We start from the raw sequence: 23,984 nt of genomic DNA, 5'->3' as shown, positions 1-23,984 counted from the left end.
TGGGATGGGGGGGTGGGAGAAGGAACCCCTAGCCGAGCAAGTTCAAAGCTTGCTGCATTGATTACATCATCGGAACTGGAGTGCTGGAACGGGACAATGCACCATCAGAGGGGAGGGAGGGGGGGCAATCGGCTAATCTCACCAGTGCCTCCCCGTGGTGCTCCATGGGTAGTGTGTGGGGGTAGGGGAGGTTGGGGGTGGGGGGGGTCTTTCCCTCTCGCTCTCTCTGCCTCTGTCTCTAAGCTCAGCACAGTCCAGCACATTGCAGGACGGCCTGCTCTGCCATGCAGGGTCATGTGACATCAGGACTGTCTGAGATTTTCTGAGAGGGAATGATGCTCTTTGGTGTATTTCCTCCTCTGTGTGTGTGTGTGTGTGTGTGTGTGTGTGTGTGCGCGCACTCTTGCATGTGTGCCATTACAGGCCAGCACTGCAGGAACTCAGCTGCTGCAGGACACTGCAGGATTGCTGCTCTGCTGCTGGCTCTCTGTCTCCTGCTTCTCTCTCTCTCTCCTTTCTCTATTCACTCAAGCAAATTGCTCAAGGAGGATGGTGAGAGCATGTGCTGCATACTTTTTCAGCAGGGACGGAGGGGTGGGGGGTGCGTGGCTGAGAGAGAGGAGGAGGAGGAGGAGGGGGCAGAATCACAGAGGTGCAAAGCATGCCGGTGAGGCGCTCTGCTGGGCAACTGTACCTCTGAGAGAGACTACAGTAGAGAAATTGGAGATGAGGAAAGAGGAGGAGGAGAAGGTGGGAGGTGGGGGGAGGGCAGAAGCGAGGTGCAAGGAACATCAGGTGAGTGCGGCAGTTCCCTTCGCTGGCAGTGTAGCACCCCCCCTCAGAGAAAGTGCGAGCAGGAGAACTGCAGATGTTCCGAGATGATGTCAAGCTCCGGATGTAGCACAGACCCTTTAGTACAGTTTGTGATCATCATTGTGCCCGTCTGCCTGCAGTGGGGAGAAACACAAAGTCCAGAGAAACGCCTTGGACTCCAGCCTCGCCAAGCTGACGATGCAGGGCCGGCTTTTTCAAGGTCTTAGCACAGTTACCCGAGGTGAACTCAGAGCTGACCGTGTAGCCAAGTGAATTCACCATTCACACCTTCCATACTGGTCTCCAAGCATTTGTAATACTTTGCCTTTTATAAGAAGCTTTAACCCCCCATAAACAATTTCTACATTGTTTCTGAAACAGAGATGCTGCAATGAAACAAAAGTAGCAACGTCTTCTTTTAGAGCAAAGTTGCTGAAATATTGCTGCTGCAACGATAGAAAAGACTGGTCCTGCTCTAGGACGTCTTTTAAAAGACAAAAACTTAATATCTAAACGAAACAGAAAGCATTCATCTTCCACAGTTAAGTGCCAAAGTCTCTACAGAGTAGCACTCTGATGTGAAATCCCCTTATAGGATGGCAGAAAAGTCCCAGTAACTACAGCACAACTTCATGACTGCACCACAGCTCCCCTGTCCCAAACAGGCCACTGTAGCCTCATTCTCATTTCCCCATTTAGCACTCAGACACTCACACAGTCCAAGATCCCTGAAAAATCCTTCTCACCAGTTCCCAGCATCATGCTTGCGATGAAAACACGCTGGTTAACATAAATGCACAGCTAGCCGAGAAAAGTAGAGCTCAGGCTGCCTGTCGTCTTCTTAAAAGCTAGGTCAGCAAAGATGAAACTCTCCACTGGTGTGGAGAGCATCCCGGTGAGTTTTTTTGTCCTTGTGTCAAATAGCGAGTCCTCTGGACCAGCCGCTATCTGACACGCTGGCTGCTATTTCCAGCCTGTACCATGTGTTAAACATGGATGAGGGAGCAGTGGAGCCTGACTGCTAACTGACTGGTTTTCTGGCAGACTGCTGCCTGGTTTAATGCTGGTGCAGAGGAGGCTGAAACTGATGAGACAGAAGCCGCCAGGAGCTCTAACACTGCAGGCATGCACACCGACATACACATATCAACTCCTGCAATAATAATAATAATAATAAAAGTATACAATCCTACAGAAAGAAGAGCCCGTCATAGAAGGAGGCAAACAAGTTAAATAAGACTAGAGAGGAAAGGAAGGTATACCTACGGACGAGCCTCTGACCGCATCTCTCACACAGGAAGGAGAGGAGGAAAACTTCTCTGCACTCACTCTGAGCCTCCAGGTTGCTGGTGATGTGCTTTCATGGCGCGGCAAACTTGACTGCAGCATTGCCTCCTGAACAGAATGACATTGTTTGCGCTCTCTCTCTCCCTCTCTCTCTCTCTTCCTTTCTCCTCCTCCTCTTCCTCCTCCTGTACACGCTTGCTCCCCCTCCTCTTCTTTGCACGCTTGCTGCCAGCATAAACTGCACAGCTCAGCAGTGTTCCCCCACTGCCGCAGCAGATCCTGCATGAGCTCTGCGTATCTGAGTGGGATGGGACTTTTAAAGGGGAACGCAACCTCCAGGGTCAGTGTGTGTGTTTGCATGTGTGTGTGCGCTTATCCTCAGTCCGCCCTCCTCTCCTCCATGTACCCCCTCAGCAAACCTTCCTCCTCGTCGACACCCCCGGGAATCATCAGTGTAAAGGACTCCTCGCAGGAGAGACCCCCAACCCCCAACCCACGCACCTCCCCACCACCCCCCTCCGCCGCACACATAACTCGCCATCCTCTTTTATTCGTTTTCACACCACAGCAAAAGCTGCTTTGAGATATGAGGGTGCTCAAAACCTCAATGAGGAACTGTCCCTGCTCCACGCAGAGGCCGTCTCCCCCTTGTCACAGTATCCAAAATCACTGAAATCCAATTTCCTCATAAACACACACACACGAAAATAAAAATAAAAACCTGGGAGGATGTCCTCGGGTATGGTTTGAAAAATGATGACGTTTAAAGGACGTTTAATTAATCTGAGATCACTAAATGTGAAGCCGTTTGAGTGAATTAGGAAAATCAGTGCTTTTAAATCAAATTTGCCATCTGGGTTTATTGGGGGGAAAAGTTGCGTGATTTATTATAATCTAACCAGTAACTAAAAGCAATTTTTCAAGCCAGTACATAAACACAAAGCACACCAAATGCGTATGGGAAACGGTGTCTCCGGGCATTATGATGAATGAGTAATAATCAGGCAGTAAATTAATGCATTAATTTCAGAGCTCCCCCCTTCTCTCTCAAAGTTGTACAGTTCTCGTAGGTACAACATTTCCTTCGGTAAAATGTCCTTAATCTGCAATCTCTAATACCTACCTTTCATTACCCAAGATGCACTGCTCCACTGGTGCTATTCTGCAGTGCGCTAAAATATAGAAATATCTTGACCAACCGAATTTGTCTCTTGTGCGTTGCACAACTCTGTGAGAGTGAGATCATCCATCATTCAGTCAGACATTGAGGTTGAACTTCTCTTTTTGCACTCCTTATGGAAACGCGCCTGGTGTTACACTTCCCGGCGTTCAGCGATGACATTTGCAGCGCGCTGCACGGCCAGTGTACAGATAATGGTGCATCTGTTCGAAAGCGTTTCGAGGCATCAGCGTCTTGGCTGTTCTCTGCAGCAGTGCAGCGATGTCTGCTTCCAACTGCAGCAGCAAGGTTTTTTTTTTTCCTCTCTCCTCCAGTATGACTTGGGCCCCAAGTTGCACCCCGTGATCCCACATTATGTGGAGGAGAATGAGGAGAACTGCATACATCTCACGTTAACCTTGACTCTGTGCACTCAAAGGTTATGTGTAGCAGTTTTAAGTATATTAGAGTGTGTGTGTATTATATGAAAGGATTCTCGTTAATTTGCTTGTATCCTCTGCTTTTATTAAGACACAGTTATTTGCACAGATTTGCTGAATCAGCAAAATTCATGTAATGCAATATTGGGAATCAGCTGCCGATATCAGTGAGTGTCCATATCTGTAGGTGTGCATCAGACGAGCACAGCTATGGGCAAGCACTCTCTGCATGTACCATCTGCATTCAGTGCTGCAGCTGCATCAGTCTGCTGATCCTCGCAGCATCCATCCTCTCGTCTGTTTCACTGACACCGGGGAAAATGCCCCTGCTGGCATATCTCTCACATACCCCTCGCCATTTTCAGTAATGGCATCCCCTATAATGAATAAGCCATGAGGAGGGGCCCTTTTACATGTCCTATTAGATTACCTCTGTATGCTTTACCTGGCTACTGTCACTTTATCGCCTTTGCTTCTCCACTTGACTTAATATTCTCTGACGCTGTCCCAGCCAAGGACACGGTGGGTAAATATTTGTAAAGCCTCACAGATTATGTGAGCGTATAAATTCAAAGTTGTTTTCTCTATTCGGTATGCTTAGTTCAGTCGACGTGTGAATACACTCTTGCAGAAGACTTAATCAATTTTAGCAACTAATTGCCTTTTTGGTTCTTTGTGCCACAGCAGCCGGTCGTCTTCTAGTAATTCTTTGACTAAACTGAGGTTAACGCTAAACCGTGAGAATAAAGGTTATCTGTCAAGTATCTTGACTCCCGCAAATAATGGAGCAGGCTGTAACGCTTGCCTGGTGAGTTTACGTGCGGCTTTTTTTTCCTTTCTTTTTGCCATTCATACCTCATTCCTCAGCTTCATTGATCTGTCCGGAAAAGATAATAGACACATTGATTCACAAGCTCAGCAGCCTGCTTGGTTTACACATCAGTTCAGAGTAATTCTCAGTAGTCCTTAGTCAAAAAGCAGAATTGCCTTGACTGAGGACAGATTTCTTTTGAAGGTGTAGATTTACCATCTTTTCTGTGAACACCTTGTTTCTTTTGGTTTTTGCAGCAAAATTCTGAGCATCTGACAAGATGCAGCAAAAAATAAATAAAAAATACAGAAATCTGGAGCGTTGTTGGAGTTGAATGCTATGTTAGAGGGTTTTAAGGTGGCGCAGGAAACGTGACATTGCTGATGAAAACTGGACTCAAGAAGGAGGTTGAGGCGAGCTGGCAAAAATCTCTGCTCACTTCAGTCAGTCAGTCTTACGGAGATGGACTGAATGCAGCGTTCCTGACTTCGTAGAATAAGGTGGTGTGTTCGACTGCACCAGTGCTTCTTTGCTGACCTCATTTTGTAAAGCTGATGAGATTCCTCCCAAGGCCAAGTCGAGTGAAAAAGACACCGTTAATGACACAACAGATCAAATGTGGTTATACTGGAAGGACTGTAAGCACGCAGAGGGACAAACACACTGAAGTGTGAATTCCCGGCGAGTGGCGCGGTCCAAGATATCTTTTATTTCCTGATACGGATTTTGAAAGAATCTCTTACAGTATTACTAACCCCCTGATATTAAAGATCCCGATTTGAAGGCCGAGCTTGATATGTGAAACATATGAAGTGCAGGGTGTCATCAGTTTCTCCCTCAGTATGAGAGAGATGGTGGCACAGGGCTGTGATGGATTGATATAATAGCGAGAGGCTGAACTTGTGACAGCTGGCTGCTCTGTTGTGAATGAGCGGCAGCTCTGTGAGCTGTCAGTGTCAGCACCAGCCAGTCTGCTCTCTACACTGGCGCTGGAGCAAAGCATAATGCCCACATCAGCCTTAAGAGGGAGAGACTGCAGCTGGAAAGTCTAGATTAAGCTCTCATACAGCTATAATAATTTCAAGCATGCCCGTGAACAACCCAGTTTCCCTAAGATCTGGCATGCCACGCAGAATGTAAATAAAAACAGATTGCAGTGATCTGTTTAACTGAAAATACCTCAAAGAGCACATCGGATACTGAAACTAAGATCAAACACACATGATGTTGCACTATTTAACAACTAATTAAGTTTATAAGATTAAGAAATGAGCATCTTGTGAGGCTGATCTATTTAACCTGTATGTAATCGGGCACTTTAATATTCTCATTGAGAATGAAGGTGAATTCACAAGAATACAATCAGCAGGCACAAACAAGAGAACAGAAGAACAAAGAATGAAGAAAACCATCAGTAATATAGTTTTAAGATCTCAAAATTGGTCCCTATTTTGAAGCCAGTTTGGAGATTGTGGGAAATATAGCAACTGTATCGAGGTTAGTGTAAACAAGTTAAGTATTTATTGGATTATGAGCTAAGTTTAGTTTATTTAGCTTGAAAAAGACAAGAGATGCGAGGTAGTTTGGAAGCTTCAAAGGCTTCATAATGTGACAATAAGGCGTCTGTTTACTCTTCGCTGTAAGGAAACACGCCCATCCTCTTGATACAGTAAAAAACAAGGAGTGTGAAATTTGTGGCTAGTGATTAAAAAAAAAGGTTTTAACTTCTAGAGTGTGGATGGGGCAGCAGGATGACACAGAACACGTCCTTAACTTCCAAACAACTTATTTGATACTTGAGTTTTTGAGACTTCTACACCGTCAGACCTATTAAACCTAAATAAATTGCACAATACATTTTAAGCAAATACCAGTTGTAGCAACTACGGTACAAATTAAAACTCATGTATACTATCCATTTGCTCCATCCATCCATTCGCTTCCGCTTATCCTTTTCAGGGTTGCGGGGGGAGCTGGAGCCTATCCCAGCTGTCATAGGGCGAGAGGCGGGGTACACCCTGGACAGGTTGCCAGTCTGTCGCAGGGCCAACACACAGGGACAGACAACCATTCGCACTCACATTCATTCGCACATTCACACCTAGTGACAATTTGGATTGTCACTAGGTGTCATGTATACTAATTCAGATCTATTTTTTTAAACCTTTGTTAGAAGGTCTAATAAGCACTGCATTAAGAAAAAAAATCTGGCATTCGTTTCATGGTTCAGGCTTTAAAGGGTTAAGATCCAGCACTCCATCGAAGAGTGTGTGGGCAAATCATGCTTCTCAGTGTGAAATTGCTAATAACTTGGGGATTTCATCATCTTTGTTACACATAATTTTAAAAAAAAAAAATCCGAAGAAGCTTTTCTCTCTATCCACTGAACGAATGGCAGTGAAAGCTCTACTGGGGGCACAGGTTTGGGGACACACAAGGTGTTGAGTCATGTGATGAAATAAGAGCAGGTCTTGCTTATTTCAGCACGAAAACACCAGACCTGAGTCTGCACACCAGCGTAACACATTGTGCTGTTTAAAGAAGAGCCGATGCCTCTTAAGTAGTATTAAACATGCCCCTGTCCCCAGATGTTAATCAGACTATCTCATTATTATTATTATTATTTTTAGTAACTTCCATTAAATACAGTGTCTGAACTTTTTAGGTTTCTGTTTGATTGCCATATTTTTAAGACAAACAAAAATAAAGTACATGGATTTTTTTTTTTTGGGGGGGGGGGGGGGGGTTACCATTTGAGAAAAAAAATAAAACAAACAAAAAAAAGCAATGTCATGTAAATGCCTAAAATTCATACCTGTAAATATAACATTTCACAACTAAATTTCTATATTTCTTTATGGGAAGAAATTGAAGAAGCTGACACAAAAACATCACCTTGAAATCATCCTAACATCCTGTGTTGGTGACGTTATGATGGGTGTCCATAATTACGTGTGCGTGTCCTGTTCATCTTGCCTGCAGCCTGTTGGTGTGGCCTTTTCTTCACTTGTTTTGTGCTGGACTGTATTCTGCCTTCCCGGTTTTTGGAGGAGCGCTCCATATCCTCCATAACAAGTGTGTCATATAGAGATCTGTGCTGTCTCTTGGCCTACATTCACTATTGCCATTTGTTACTGCCACAAACAGGTAACACAAAGGGACAAAGACAAATATAATGTATAGCTTCCTCCAGAGCGGCCTGTTGATGTGTTTATCTGCCTGCGACCCATTTTAGCAGCAGAAGCAGGGGCAGAGGCTCCGGGGTGATTCTTCACATTTTCACTGTCCTCACCAAAAGAAATCCACGGCTAAACGAGTGTTAAACAGAAAAAGCCTGACTCAAAATCAGAGGTAGTCTAGGAGAAAGAAAGGTTAACATTATTTTTACCGACTGCTTTTAGTCTGCTTTTCTTTTTTGTTAAATTTTATAGCTACACCGAATTAAATCGACATTATACACTATTTTAATCACAGCGCATTACTCCCACTTCATGTGTACTATTGATAAAAACTCCACACTCATTTCAAGTCTGCAACAGTTCTTCTTTAAAGTGTACACAAATTAAATAAACGAATTGAAAAACAACCAAAAATTCATTGCTTACTTGTCTGCTTTCCCAGTTCTTCCCATTTCTGAGCCTGCTTGTAGTGCTCAGCTGCGATCCCTGATGAAAATCTTCAAAATGAATCATGGACATATAGTTTTGTTGTTGTTGTTGTTGTTGTTGTTGTTGTTTTTTTAATAATAAAATTGGATCAGTAATTTTCTGCAACAGATGGGACTGTAGTTTTTTACTCAAACAGGAGTAAGCACGGGATATTTGGAAACTATTTTCATCCACAGATTAATTAATATTTGGCATTTCTGGCAGCCTAACACTGCATGTGCGCCTGAATTCATTTCTTTGGTTTTTTTTTGTGACTATTGTAGAGACAATAAAAGTGTGGCTCGTGTTTTATGACAATGAACGACTATGGCTCAGAGGAACGCTGGACCCTCTTAACACACATGCAGTAGTTGGATTAAGTTGTTGCTTTTTTTCCCCCCTCAACAGTAAAGGAAATTTAAAATATCCCCAACAATGATTTAAATACGGAGCATCACATTAATATTGTCTTTAAGCTTTGCCTGGAAACTCGTCATTATTGTCTTCGCTCAATGAGTCAGTATCTTGCGTTACAGTGAACATAGCTTTGATATTTAATTGTATATTTTTATCTGCAACTATTGCACACTGCTAACAACCTGACAGCATAATCCACTGTAGGCTTTATTCATGCCATCCATTATTTTATGCACCTGATGAGCCAAATTAGAAAATCTGGTTTTCATTTCACTGATTCATGTTTATAATTTCTTGCCATGTAGATGTCTGCCTGTTAAGAAAGAGTTGTCGCTGCAGATTTCCAAATTGGATGGATACCATGCTGAGCTCGTGGATGCACGCTTGCCTTATGGAGGCAGCCAGGAGAGCCTTAACCACGCGAGAGTCTGCTCCTGCCATCTGCCGAACCGCTGTGTGACTGATGAGAAGGGCTGGTGCGTGTCCTGGATACTTTCTAATGAGCAGTGTGAACTGATGCCGGCCTACACCTCATCAGACACTGGTCACTTGCAGGCTTTATCTCCAGTTGGGATGCGCACGGTGAGCTTTGCGTCTAGCACCAAACATGCACAGCAAATATTTCTGAGATTAATTTCTGATGAATACACTAATCAGTTACTCAAATATCCCCTAGGATGAAATGGTTACCTTAGAATAATGCAGATCTGTCTGCAGTTACTGCAGTAACCCTCTGGCTGAGCTTATTTTGTTGAGAAAAACACCATTTAATCTGCAGATCACCCAGGAAGGCTATCACCCACCTGGGACCCCTCCCCGGAGGTGTGCCGTTCCACTGCTGATTGCCTCTCTGTGTTTTAGCAGCAATGCACCATTCAAGTCTGCAGGCAACTTGACAAATGAGCAGCGACCTGAGCAGAGGGGATGCTTATACTGCACCACACATCCTGTCCCATCCACATCCTCGCGTCCCGCAGTGGTTCACCTTTCCCAGCCGATGCCCTTTCCTTATTGTAACGCTGTAAGTCACACATGTAGAGTACATGCTTAAATTCATGCTCGCTGATCCACGTACACACAAAGACGCTGCTTAAAGAGCGTGTAAGTGATCAGAAGCCTATGTATTTTCTATTATTTCTTGCTAGGCTGCCCAAATCAATCGTGTAATTTTTCATCATTTGGCAGAAAATGATAAACTGGAACTGGAACGTAAGCACATAAAAATAAAACATTTTCCCCAAACTTTAAAATGTGCCGCTTTTCTTTCTTTTCTTTTACATAATTTTAAAGTCACTTTCTTTTAGTTTCGGACTCTTAGTTTGACAAGAAAAGACATCTGAAATATAGCTGCAGTGATGGGAAAAACAGCAGCAGGCTATGTCATCTTCTAAATAAAATGAATATCCAATTACCTGCGATGTTAGGATGAATCTGTTGGAAAGTTCGATTAGAAGCTTGTATAGCTTAACATAAAAAAGGGAGGCCATCGTTTTTAAAAAGTTGGGGGGGGGTCTACTTTTACTAGCCAGACATCACTATTCACAGACTGAATTATGTTCTAAACCTCACCGTCTAAGCTCATTTCTTTAATAACCGATACAGATAATTTTTTTTATTGCTGTGTAAGGATTTCTGCTTTACAAAAATGGACTCTGCTGGTTTTAAATTGCAAGCAGTCCTCTGAAACTTGAGTAGTCTTCTCACCTACAGCCATGAATCTATTTAAGTTCTCAACCTCCAGTACACTGAAAGAGGTGTAAGCAAAAAAGCCATCAGGAGAGCTTCATCAGTTGCAAATCTTTATTTACTCTCTGTGCACTTTTGTGAGCCGGCTAGGAGATAGATTTTTCTGCATGAAGTATTTAATAGCTACAGAAGCTTCATCAGTATGTAGTCTGCAACTGCATCCAAATGCTTTAAGACATCATCCACCCACCGGTCCTCCTCAGAAACTGCACCTCGGAGCGAGTGAGGAGCAGAGTGTCTGACGCAGCATGCGATCATTCACCTTGACTGCGTGAGCCACTCGCTCGGACTTGCCTCGGCGCAGCTGTCCGCACACACAGAGGCAGAGCACTCTGGCAGCCATGGTTTGAGTGGGACGTACTATCGATCCTGCTGAAATGATGGTTTCTAAAAGGGAGGCAGTAAGCATGTCTGCACGCCCCTCCTCCACTTTGGAGGGGCCCTGAGATATCACCGAGCTCAGCACATTGCACCATCACCGTATGGGGAAAATGGGATTTTCACAGGGAGACGAGCTGAGGGGAAGGTAATTCAAGTCGCCACGCTATGCTCCTCACCAAGGATGTAAAATGAGCCATGTTACCTTCAGACGCCTCACAGAGTGGACAAACAAGGTCATTTTAAAAAGTCCTATTAATTCCAGGCCTTGACATATGCACAAGTTCTGAAGTTAACAAGGAAGTAAAGAAAAGGAAGATGGTTAATTAGTACTTTCATCCACGCAGCTTTTAGTGTGCAATCAGGACAAGCGCCACTGTGTGAATTATTATTCTGAATAAGGTGTAACTGATGTGGAGTTTTGTGCAGACTGTGCGATGCTCTAAACCTCATCCAGAAGGTGAGTATTCAGAGGATCCACTAGATGGCAACACTGTCCTTGTGTTTCCCAACATTTGCTCATATCTAGCGCATATGTTTGCTCTGACTTTCACATTATTAGGAAATTCTGTGCAGGCTGTTATAGCAGGTCCGCTTCCACTCCTTTAATAGGTGGCATGCACTGTACAGGAGCTTTTCAGAGATGTGAAGCTACCGCACCGTTTGCGTAGCAGATGACGGTTGTATGAAGAGCATACATGTCATGTTTGGTACAAATCAGTCATCAGTCGACACGCACGACTTTCCTTGGGGGAGTCAGTGTGTCAGTGCGTTGAGTATGATTTGCGACCTACTGAGCGACACTGACTGATGGCTCTGAGGACCGCAGCTTACCTCAAAATCATTAGCTCCTTTTTAAAGCTGTCCAAGTGAAAGACTGAACAGCCTGAAGGTCAAGGTGAAGAAGAAAATGCATCAGTATCGTCATGGCTGTCATATGGTGTCTGTGCATACTTACTAACTGCGTTAATCGCCATCACTGTTACATGTGCACGCATAAGGACAAAATATTACATCATAATTAGGTTAAACGATACACAAGTGAACACAAAAGCAGAAATATCCTATTATTCGTGTTTGGTGTAGCCATTATAAAGAAGTATTTAGACTGAATATAAAACCTCCAGCACACACATGTGAAAAATATGCCTTTCTTTTTCTGAAAAGTCTATAACAGCAAATATAAGCTCTGAATTAACAATAAAGGACTTGTCTACCCTCCTTTTTTCACTCTCTGTTTCTGTCTCCTCTTTATGTCGTTAATGCTGCTGGTCTCTGTGTCCAACATGGAACTCATAGCATGCCAGCTCCGGCACTGTATAACTACACAGATAATAATATGGATAATAACATAAAATGAAAAGAAAAGAAAAAAATAAAAGACTAAGAAGACGAGCCTATAGAGAGTCTACAGCGCTCCTCTTGGCAAAGTAAATGTGTTTGGCAAAACAAAGCATTCAGACCGTGATTCTGCTTAATAAAACACCCAAACAGGACAAGAAAAAACAATAAAAGTGAATAAACAGTTGATGTGTGGGGTCCTACTTGACTTATTTAACACTAAAGGGTGAACTATACTGAAGTTAGCTTTATACTGGAACATTTCAGTAGGTTTTCCATTTACAGCAATGTGTAAATTTTGTTTTCAAGTCTATGATGAGGTGTATGATTGTTTAGTATCTACATATGGACTCACTGCCACTTTGTTAGGTACATGTTATTAGTACTGGGTTGTTCTTCAGAACTGCTTTACACCTGGTTTATGCTTCGGTAGAAAATCTACCTCATAAACTTCCATGTGTGATCACAGTCATCTGTTGTCTACTTTTGGGAAACCTGGGTGAATTGTTGCTTCAGTTTTCTGTTCTTAGCTGACAGGATCTGCACCCGGTGTGGTGTTCTACTGCTGTAGCCCATCTGCTTTAAGGTCTGATGTGTTGTGTAAGATGCACTTCTGCACACCTTGGTTGTAATGAGTGGTTATATGATTTCATTTTCCCTTGCTATCGTCTCAAACCAGTCTGACTATTGTACTCAACAAATATAGTTGCAAAGCTCGTGATGAGTGTAAATGCATTTGATAAATATTTTTATATTTGTACACATCTTTGACCACATACACAAAAATTTTAAAAATAATTTAACCCATGATACTGAACTGTAGGACCATTTTAAAAAATACATATATCTACGGATTCATCTTATGAAAAATACACCTTTTCACTATCTTAAGACGCCAGAAAGGTTAGCATAATAAAACAGTTCTCTAGAAAGTGTTCATATCAGCAGTGAAATGTATTAAAATCTGATATTATAATTGGGTTTACATCTTCACTTCGGATTAAATATCCGCACCGCATATTATTTTAGATTTTTCGTGAATACATTTATGGCCTAAAGAAAATCAGCATAAACTGCATTACCAACACGAAGCCATCTTTGCTGTAGCTGCAGCCGCTCTGTGGGGAGGTCCTAATCTGGTCTAGCAGCTGGGAGCGTTTGACCACGTGACGCGAGAGCTGCTAGAGAGCAGCCATCACCATTTCACCTAATTCATGCCCAGCCTGGGAAAAAAGGTGAGAGCACAAGGAAGAGGAAAACTACGATGGAGTAGCTGAAGCCGTGCCTGGTCTCATCCCCTCCGCTGCCGCTTCACAACTTAACAAGGTGTGTTTGTCGTGTGCTTTTCCTCTTGTGTGTTTTTGTGCTTACTGTGTCGAAACGTTTGTTTCGCTTCTAGTGTTCCTCTTTACATCAGATTTAAATATCTGATATAAAAAAATAAAACAAGAACGCCTGCAAAGCCTCCTCCCCCAGTTTAGACATAGCGACACAATTTACTGGTTACTATCTTCGTCCCCCCTCCTCTCTTTTATTAACATTAGCCATATTGTGTAGCTGCTTCAGCTAACGCCGACGGTTTTTGCTGTTTGTCGGATAACAAATGTTTCGCAGGCGGTCGAGTTTCAGGTAAACAAAGAAAAAAAAAAACGAAGCTAAAGAAAGGCCAACGGTAAGAAACGGTTGACTCACGCGCTTCTTCTGTTTGTAGTTGCGCGTGGACGGTTCCACGAGCTCGGACCACACGGTCGCCAGGTCCATTTAAAACTATTAAGCCCAGGCTGCTTTTACGGTAGCTAGCATGGCAAAACTCGGAGGAATAAGTGTCCAGAAGGCCTACATACGCTCATTCACACCCTGCTGCTTCAGCTGCCAGCACGCTTTACTTTCACACAGTAAGTTTAGTTTTTATTCAGGCTGTTGTAGATGCGTGTTGGTACCAGTTTAGTCAAGGCCTGGAGGTAGTGGCACTATTGTTATACCTGGCTTTTCTTATGCTAATAGTCTGTCCTCAGTTTCAGAACGTGTGTGCTGTCTATTTAAAGCTGTTTAGTTAGACATAAACCAGTCAACAAAACCTGGATATTCTAACTTGAAAGGCGATCTTCATATGCCCGTGTAAGGTTGCATTAGTTATAGCGTTGTGCTAAATCGTGGTGATGACAAACTACAAAAAGTTAAAACACAGAACAAAGCAGACCATATTAAATTCTTGAAAGCACTCCTGTGCTACACACTGACTGTCTTTATTAAAGCTTGACCTGTATGTATTCAGGAAATCAGAAAAACAGGCTGTGGTTTAAGTTCAGGTGGGCCTGGTCTAAATTGAGCCTTACAATAGAAACAAGTGTCTTGATGCATGTTCAGTGATGTCCAGATGAACAGAATCAACTTTCCCGGATAGAAACAAATGTTTCCTTGGCTCAGCAAATCCGGTGAGGCCTTTCCTTCTGCATTTTAATCAGCTTCAAACCAATTGGGGGGCCCAGGAACCCTAAACAAACCCAGGCTAGGATCCCAGCCCAAATACACCCCTCCACAAGCCGCCTTTTATACTCCCTGTGGGTATGTTTGTTTTGAAGTCCAAATGAAATCGGGGACGACTTCTTATTGTTCTTGCATTTTTGATTTGTCTGCTAATGTTGCATGCGTTGTAAGGTGGCCCTGTGTGGTGGGAAGGGGGGGGGATGGTAAACTCCTGGCACAGAGAGTGTGCAAATTAACATGTTTCACTCTCCATGAATGCTGGACAGCCATCGAAAAAGAGATTGTTTACATTCAGATGCTGGCCACCCACTGTTTGCTTTTTCTTCCCTCCTTGCTTTCCAATCACTAAAGAGACATGACCCATTTAAATGGTTGTTTACTTGCATTAGAAGAAAGGCCAAAGCACTGCTCAATGAACTCTTGTCTACAATTCAATTAGAGTGGCCTTCCCTGCAGCACTATTTTCCACATTACACAATGCTCTCTACAGCCTTGCTGCAACATGGGCAGAAACGGGAAGCCTAGAAAGCTGCAGCTGTGACACCTGGGCCCACAAAAGTCACATGACTTTGGGATATTATTTCCAAACTAATCTTGCTACTGATTGCTTCTGATCTTATTAGGGGAAACATGCTTCATGCTGTAAAAAGAAAAACCAGCATGAAAATTAAATTTGAAGACATAAATTCTTAATTTTTCTTCAACAGTAATGAGAAGGTAGTCCATCAGGCTTTTATTGTCCAGTTTCTCTGCTGAAACTATTTCTGTCTCAAAAGAGCTCCTGTCCAGCTGTGCTTCTCTAAAACTTTTTTTTAAAACCAGACATTTTATTACAGCTTTTCCTGTTGCCCTCTGACTAGACAGCCATATAATAGGAAATGGCTGGAGTTTTTCCTGTCTTTTTTCCCCCTATTTTTGGAGGTTGTGGGAATATTTCACTTTCACATTTGATGCGTCATGTTATCCTGTGGAGAATGCTGCTTTTATGCTCTTTTAACATTTCCAAAGCCAGCACTATTAGAAGATTTAATCGCATTTGTAATGCCGCAGAGCAAAAACTCCTGTTGGTTTTATTACATACATTTTGTTGCATTCAGGGTTGGCCTATCAGCCACCTGATAAATGGTCAAAATTGGCAGCGTCAAGTTTTCGTGAGTTCTCAGATGTACTTGGCTTTTTCAAGAAATGTTTGTGAAGTAATGCATGAAATTGAGGACAGCTAATCAAATAAGACTTGAATGTTTTTCATGTTGTTTGTGCAACATAATCCCAAATTAAATTACTTAGCCAAAAGGAGAACACAATAACATGGGTGTTTACCACTTACACATGCAGACCTATGTACACTGCATGGATCTGGAGCTATATTTTATCCAGACGTTTAAATTTATGTGAAAAAAAAATCACGTTTTGTCGGTCTGCACAACCACATCGAGCCACAAAAATTAAGCATGTTTTTTTTGGGGGGGAGGCAGGCATAGTCGGATTATGTGGTTGTTTTTCTACATCTATAATAAATGAATTCAGTTAAGCAAAAATTCAAAGCTGATTATCACAGTTTATCTGCTGCAGTGTGATGAACGTTGACTTCTGGGTAAAATAAAACTGAAGCATACATTTGAGCTCATATCAAAAAGAGTTTTAAGCAGACACATTCCTAATAGTATAAAGTGATAACACCAATAGGATAAATTTCCTGTCATGGATTTTACAAACCCAAACCTATATAGCCATTTGTTTTATAAGACCCCGAAGATGGCATCTATAATCTGTCGGTTATTAAATGTTGAGCTGTAGCTGTCCAAACTGCCACTTTAACTAGGTCAGCCTATTCTCTGTGACGAGTCTAATCCATTATACAAAATCGTTTCAATCTAGCAAATACACTGTTGACTAAGTGATGAGAACTCGTTGGTCTTGTCTTTCTTGGCTGGCTCAGCATAATAACTGAAACTGTTGAACTGGTTTAAATGGGGGGGAGGGGGGGGGGGGACGACTCTGCCTCGGTCTCACTGTATGAAAGCTGAAGAGTTTTAAGTTAAAGATAAATGAATGGCAGTGATCCTAAATGTCTTTTGTTAAGGTTGTAGAAATGTGGTTGTGGTCAACAGATGCCTGCTTCCTGATGATGATGTTATCATGTACTTGGTTTTACATCATTGGTCATATGACAGTGCCTTCTTTATGTTAAATGCATTCAGAGTCATGAGAGCAAAGTCACTCTTGAGGATACATAAGACTTGCTGTTTTCCTTATATGGATCCTGATGATGTTTTGTTTTATCTAATGCTGTCATTGTCTTAAACAGATTAGTTTGTGAACTTTGTTCTGCTTTCATCTCTTCTGACCTCATCAGGTTGGCTTCCAGCTCGTCATCTGGCCTTGTCTGTCTGCATCTAACAAAGCAAAAGGACAAACCTGCATCTTAGGTGACAGCAGGACACTGGAATAGAGGGTCTGTGGCTGATTACTCCCCCCATTAGTCTTTGAGGAAGCGGGGGGAGGAAGAGGAGGAAGAACGAGCTGCTATATCTACCTGTAGCATGGGGCAGAAAGTCCCAGGTGGCATTAAAACCATCGATATGCGGGATCCAGCATTCAGCCCCCTGAAGTTGGAGCTACAGGCCCTGAATCACACTAAGCCATCAAGACTGGATCTGCTGCTGGACATGCCACCCGCGAGCCTGGACATCCAGGTCCAACACTCGTGGAACAATGATGACCGCTCCCTCAATGTCTTCGTCAAAGATGACAACAAGCTGGTGTTCCACCGGCACCCTGTTGCGCAGAGCACGGACGCCATCCGGGGCCGTGTTGGCTACACAAGGGGACTGCATGTGTGGGAGATAAGCTGGGCCATGCGCCAAAGGGGTACACACGCTGTGGTCGGAGTGGCTACAAGTGACGCACCTCTACACTCAGTGGGCTACACAGCTTTGGTAGGAAGTAATGCTGAATCCTGGGGCTGGGACCTGTGCAGGAGTAAACTCTACCACGATGGCAAAAATCACCCAGCAAAACCCTACCCGGCCTTCCTTGAACCAGACGACACCTTCATAATACCAGACTCTCTCTTAGTAGTCTTGGACATGGATGAGGGGACTCTTGGTTATATAGTAGATGGACATTATTTAGGGGTGGCATTCAGAGGACTTAAAGGCAGGAAGCTGTACCCTGTGGTGAGTGCTGTGTGGGGACACTGTGAAATACGAATCCGGTACATAAATGGACTTGATCGTAAGTATGAATTTTAAATTAAATATTACTCCCGTTCAGATTGTCTGTCATGTTCAGCTGTGTCATTGTGATCTCTTGTTTACTGAGCTCACCTAACCAGTGGGAGGATTTATTGATGCAATAAAAAGAGGTTTAACAATTAGGGCTTGTCCCAGTGTCTAAATAGGCCATGTTACCAGAGTAGCATTACTGTATTTGTGTGGCTACCTCTCTAAATGTTATGTAAAACAGTACATGTTATCATTGCACAGTGTGTTATCTTGTTCAGTCCAGATTACTTAGAAATGTATATATAAATGCCTCTCTGGCTTGATTTGCCTGATATCAGACATAAAATGGAAGTTAAATCACTTTTAAAGTCTGACATTGCCTCCACTCTGGCAGCAATAGGAAATGTCTCAGTTTTGGTAAACAATTTTGGATCACTCTAAAGTATAAATGTAATATATTTATATATAAGTATGTGGTGTCTCTCTCTCAGTCTTTGTGTCTACTTCAGAAGAGGCACTAGCGCAGGTTGTCTTCAAATCACAGGGCTGGTGTTTCAATCCCTGGTCCCTTTGTAGAAATACAGAATCATCCTTAGACAAGCCACCAATGTCAAGCTGCTCAAAGTATCAGGCCCTACATGGCAGCTTCTCGACCATTAGTGTGATTAAAAAGTAGTTACCAGTAGTCAGCTATCACTAAAAAGGTGTGGTATATGCTTAGTTCATTCATTTATTGACTCTTTTTTTTGTTTGTTCAAAAGAAGGAGAAAGATTTGTAAACACAAAGTGCAAACAAAAGCAGTCAAAGGTAACATTTAAAACAAAAAAAAAAGCAAAGACAGGAGAGTGAGGACTTGTGAGACAACAAATAAAAAGTTTCAAAAGTTCACTTTAAGCAGTTCTTTGTTTCAAATGAACTTTGACCAAAATTAATTTTGTGACAAGTAAACTACATTCTTCCCTCTTCATGGCCAGATTTTAAAGAGACGGGCAAATAAAAACTTAATTCCAAGCGTATCATAAGCTACATGTTGCATTGTAAGAGGAAATCTGTTTTATGTTAAAATTGCAGGTTTCTCAGGTTAATAGAGTGCGTAGCAAACTCCTGTCAAGTCCCAGAGCTCCATCAAGTTAACATCTGTCTGAGGTTGCCTTTGTCTTACTTTCAGTTTTTAATCGTCCCTCTTTGTCAGCTCAGAATGGGGATTTTTTTTTTCAATGTTTTTGGTTTGGTACATTTTCTGTAGGTATTCTAGTTGTTCCGCTGTCTGCCATTTCACCTACATGGGGAAACCTACTAATGGGTATCGGGGGAAAATGATAACACTGTCTTCGTGTTTTGGTTGTTCTGTCTACTTCATTTTCTTGGTAAAGGTACCCTGTGTTAGGCTTTGCAGATGTAGTCATTTTTCTAATCCACATTTCTCAATGATGGATTAATGGTTATGCCTGAATGAGCGAATGGTATCATATTTGACAAAATCAGTTGATCTTATGTATCCCTTGTCTGAGGTGTTGTCTTGAGATTACCTCAGACAGCTGTGTCCTGTGCTGAACTAGTGCATGAACAGACATGCTGTAAACTTCCCTTTCTTGTCATTGCCTGTACTTTGGCTTGCTTTTAATCAGAACCAGGTGATCCTTTATGTAAGTGTACAAAAAAACAACATGCTAGTTGTCCCATCAGACAAATAATGAGAAATGACTCCAGTTGGATTAATCCCAGTTATTCCTTGGCTCATGAGGTTTCAGTGAGGAAAGATGGTGCTTATTGAAATATGTTGTACTACCCGGATGTCCCAAGTGTTCTGTGCTCATTAGATTTTTATGTTGAGCTCAGATCTCTTGACCTAGTTTCAGCCTGAATAAAAGAAACTGTCATATACATAAAAGCCTCTTTGAAGTTGATGATTTTTTTTTTAAACTGCTGTATTTGGAGCAGGGAGATCTCTAATCTTAAGTAGTGTTGTTAAACGCACTTGGTATCATTATATGTAGTTAATCTTGTGACTTGATCCAGTATGCAGAGCTGCCACAGCAGCTGAAGTCCACACTTTTTGTTGTCTCAAACAAGTCCAAACCTGGAGAAAATACGTATACTAGAGTTGCAAAGTTAACATCTGTTCCGCACATACACATTTTATGTTCGACATTTTAAAATATGACAAAAACTGTAGTGTACCAGTATTTGGCGCTGAAGACTTTTGTCTTTTAAATAAACTGAGACGGCGTATATGTTGTTGCTCACGAAGTGAAATGTAGGCAGTAAAGTTAAATAACCTAGAATCTACAAACGTATCAGGTTGCATCTCTCTACTCAGCAACAGTGTTGAGCAGATGTTGGTGAATGTAATTTAGGATTTTGAGGAAACATTGGTCAATCTACTGTTTGGAGTTGGCGACCTACTGTCTGGTTTACTTATCGGAGCTTCCTTTGTCAGAGTCTTTGCTAGAATTTTTTTAAAGTGAAAGAAATGTCAGGTTTTTTTGTTTGTTTCTTCGGGGGGCGGAATGGGGGGGTGGTTTCTGACACTGATGCATTTATGCGCTTTGTGCAGCAGTAGCAGTAACTGAATTTTCTGCATATTAGTCAGGATTTGGTGGTAAATGGTGATCTGTGCGCTTTTGGATAGCCACCAGCTCTGTATTTTCAGATGGCAACTTTATACAGTGGATAAGCACCTCTTCCTCTGGTTGAAAGCTGTACTTTATTTGAGTTCTATCCTGTGGGGCGAGGGCGTGGGCAGGCAGGCTAGGGCTGTCCGCACATCCAAGACCCGACACAGTGCCCATCATGTTTGAGGGTTTTGTCTTTGTATCAGAAACTTCATTCTCCTGCTGCTACCTCCATTACTCTTAAAAAAAGAAAACAAAAACAAATAAACAAGAAAAATGCCTGTATTACCAGATGATTCTTATGGGACAGGCATGGTTGTGCATTGGTCATATGCAGTTTTGCATGCACTTATATATTGTAGCTGCTTACTGTCGTCAGAGGGCAGTGTCATAAATGTGGAACAACTTGTCTGTGGGCTACTCTTGTTTGCATCAGGCTTGCTGACAGATTCTTGACTTCTGGCTGCAGAAGTGGAATTGAGCTAGCCCTACAAAAGCCAAATATGTGATCAATAGATTTTTTTTAAAAGGAATATTTTAGATGCATTATAGTGTACTCTACTATTTAACTTGTGTAAGCTGTCATATAAACATGGACTGAACTGCATTTGCAGTGCTCTTTTGTCCACAGGGCATGTGTGGATCCCAGGTGTGTTAATACTGTGTTAGAAATCATCCATTTTATTTCAGAGTGCATGTTTTGATGGTGTGAAGTGCCTTTGAATATCTCAAGCCTAAAAAACTTAAAAGCTCAAATGTGGAACATCATAATGACTGATGTATGGAGACATAATTAGTTTTTTGAGGGGGCAGGGGAGAGCTCAAAATTTGGCTACAGTCCACTGAACCTGCTGCCTTCTCTAGAGCAGCAGCCTACAGTTCAAACAATGTTATTCAACATGACACGTTATGCACGCTGCCTTTTTGCTCGACGTATACATGCTCCTGAAATGAGCTTTTGTCTCTGCAAATGCATAACTTTAACTTTATCACCCTCTTTCTCTCCCCCAGCTGAACCGCTCTCTCTGATGGACCTGTGTAGGCGTTCAGTGAGGGTGGCATTAGGAAGAGAGCGTCTGAGTGAAATCCATAGACTACCCCTGCCAGCCTCTCTCAAGAACTACCTGCTCTACCAATGACGCCGCCGACAGTCACAACACTCTGAGCACACCCTCATTTCTTTATGTTTCTCTGGGATCATTCTCGGGTTAAACCTGTTTGACAGCATTGCTCAAGCCTCCAGGACTGAATCAGCCTCGTGATTCTATGAGTACGCTTCCATGTCAGTGGCTGGACTCCTTTTCAGTTTCTTATCTTGTTTTTAATGACTCTTTCTCAATTGTATTATCTAACTTTATCAAATCAGGAATCACTGAGCACTATGCACACGCTGATCCAGTCGATGCCCTGGCAGTCACCAGTTTGTAGGTTGCTGTGGTCAAGGTAGTTAAGTGGTCAGTACCTCTGCTGTGACCTCCAGACTTTCTGATTTATGCATTAATGGCTTGCAGGCTCAGAAATGTGATACGCTGTAGTACTAAAACACCTAGTGATGAATTGGCTTAGCAATGCATTGCCTGTATCTGACCACAAGGTGGCAGCACATATCAATCTGTAAAACAACATAAAATTGAGCATTATAACAGAATTGTTTTTAGAAATCAGTAGAAGATTTTAAAAGTGGTAGTGGATTTGAAAAAGGAAAAAAAAAGTGCTCCAGACACAACACAGAAAAGAGATGCTTACCACTCCATAGAGAGCATCTGTAGTGCAGTGCGGTTAGTGCACTGTCAGGCCCCTGAGCTGCTCTGACCTCTCACTGTGCTATCAGGTTTCTGTGATCTAAAAGGGCCGCATCACTAGCCATCAGGCATCCGACAGGAATGCGATCAGCAGTAATTTTAACAGAAATATAATGTCACTGTGATTATTTGTAGCATGCATCTGCGGGAATTATTTTCTCAATAGAGTCACACCTTTTTTGTCATTTATCACTCCTGCTTTCTTGTAGTGCAGTAGTTTTCAACCACATGCTGTTGAGGCCCAAGAGTTTTGGTTTGTTTGTTGTTTTTTTTTTTTTTTTGGGGGGGGGGGGGGGGGGGGGGGGGGGGGTGTGTTAAATGGGTCTCTTCATCAGATGACTTCACTGGTTTGCACAAATTAAGCCAGGTAATGGGGAAAACAAATGAAATAGCTACTTTAGTGTAACAGCTGACTGACTCTTGGGTCCCACTGGCTCATAGCTGAGAACCATTGATGTAGTGTTTGTGTTTATTACATTAAAAAAGGGGAGTAAGGGGAGTTTGAGGTAATGGGCTATGTAGATGCCTGAATTGACAAGCTAAAGTTTTAAGGCACTGTACTGAGATAAAAATGACAATCTTCAACGTGCTGCACAAATGTAATAAAAGGTCAAATTGCCAACGCAAATATCATAGACCTGTTGTCGCTAGTATTTTTAAATGTGCAAATGTGACACACATTCAGGATGCAGCTGAACGTGGACACACACTTCACTTTTCCTTGCTTGCAGCTTCCCTTTTTATTTGTATTTCTTGTTGTAGATTTGTTTGTAAGTATCTATTAAAGATGATTTCAAATTATATAGTGTGCATTGTTTTACCTGCAGCCAAAGCAGTACAATCTCCTGTGCTCTGCAAACTCCCTGGCTGTGTTCACAGCATGGAAACTATATTAGAAGTAACTAATGGTCATTATTAGGTCTCTCTTTACTTTAATAATTAGTCGAAGACTTTTTAATTTTTATTTCTTTTTTTTTAAGAATGAGACCGTTTTAACCCTTAGATGACAGAGTAGTGAGATTTGCTGTTGCAGATAAGTGACTGAAAACAACTTATTTGATGGAGATTAACCATTAAAATAAAGGGAGCAGAGATGTGAGATGAGATGGTGTCATTATAAATGGAAGTAGAGTTGTTTAGTCATTCCTACCTAAAATATAATGGATTTGTAAATAAATCAGTCATTTTGGAATAGCTTTGTCACTGGGCGCTTAAGGGAAGAATAGGAAACAAACGGATGCTACATTACCATGATCCTCCCACACAGGTGTTTTCACTGTTTGGTCTCAGTGTGTGGAGCAGTGCGTGGGTGTGTCCACTGAGTCAATGTTTGGACCTGTTTTTCTGACATGAAACAGGTAATTGTGTTACTAATCACAATAATTAATGTTTTGTTCCTAAACAACAGAACCTTCATTTATGTCATTAATTAGGATTTCTCTGTTTAATGTTAACACAGCTGCTGTGAATCCAGTTACTGAAATGACTTGCAGATATGAAAGAACACTTGTGTCCTCCCAGTTAGATTTGAGTATTCCATTGATGCTATACTTTTTATGCCTAGTAGGTAAAAAATACTACAAGCGGCAAATTTGATTGTATTCTTATGTGCTGGCTTTCAGATGGGACTGATTTTAGTGAACAGGTAGGAAAACATGAGTGTATATAATGACAATAATATGGCCGAATTCCATTTCGCTGATTCAGAGGGAAGTAGTTATGTGTGTTGAGCTAATGTCCCACTGCGATGGCATCCTGGGAGACATGGATATCACAAGCCTTTATTAATGATATTAATTACAAATGACTGCAT

General features: G+C 42.1%; 1 protein-coding gene across 1 annotated transcript; it reads left to right on the top strand.

Moving 5' to 3' along the window:
- Positions 1-13,205: 13,205 nt before the first annotated feature.
- spsb1 (splA/ryanodine receptor domain and SOCS box containing 1) lies at positions 13,206-22,453 on the top strand. Its single transcript, XM_006785549.3, has 3 exons — positions 13,206-13,365; positions 16,883-17,763; positions 21,381-22,453. The coding sequence occupies exons 2-3, from the start codon at positions 17,070-17,072 to the stop codon at positions 21,506-21,508; spliced, it is 822 nt and encodes a 273-aa protein (XP_006785612.1). The 5' UTR covers positions 13,206-13,365; positions 16,883-17,069; the 3' UTR covers positions 21,509-22,453.
- Positions 22,454-23,984: the final 1,531 nt, after the last annotated feature.

The sequence above is a fragment of the Neolamprologus brichardi genome, chromosome 20, assembly GCF_056152115.1.
Source record: "Neolamprologus brichardi isolate AB-2024 chromosome 20, ASM5615211v1, whole genome shotgun sequence".
Lineage (NCBI taxonomy): Eukaryota > Metazoa > Chordata > Actinopteri > Cichliformes > Cichlidae > Neolamprologus > Neolamprologus brichardi.
The sequence above is the reverse complement of the archived record's forward strand: the minus strand, read 5'-3'. Positions and strand labels throughout refer to the sequence as shown.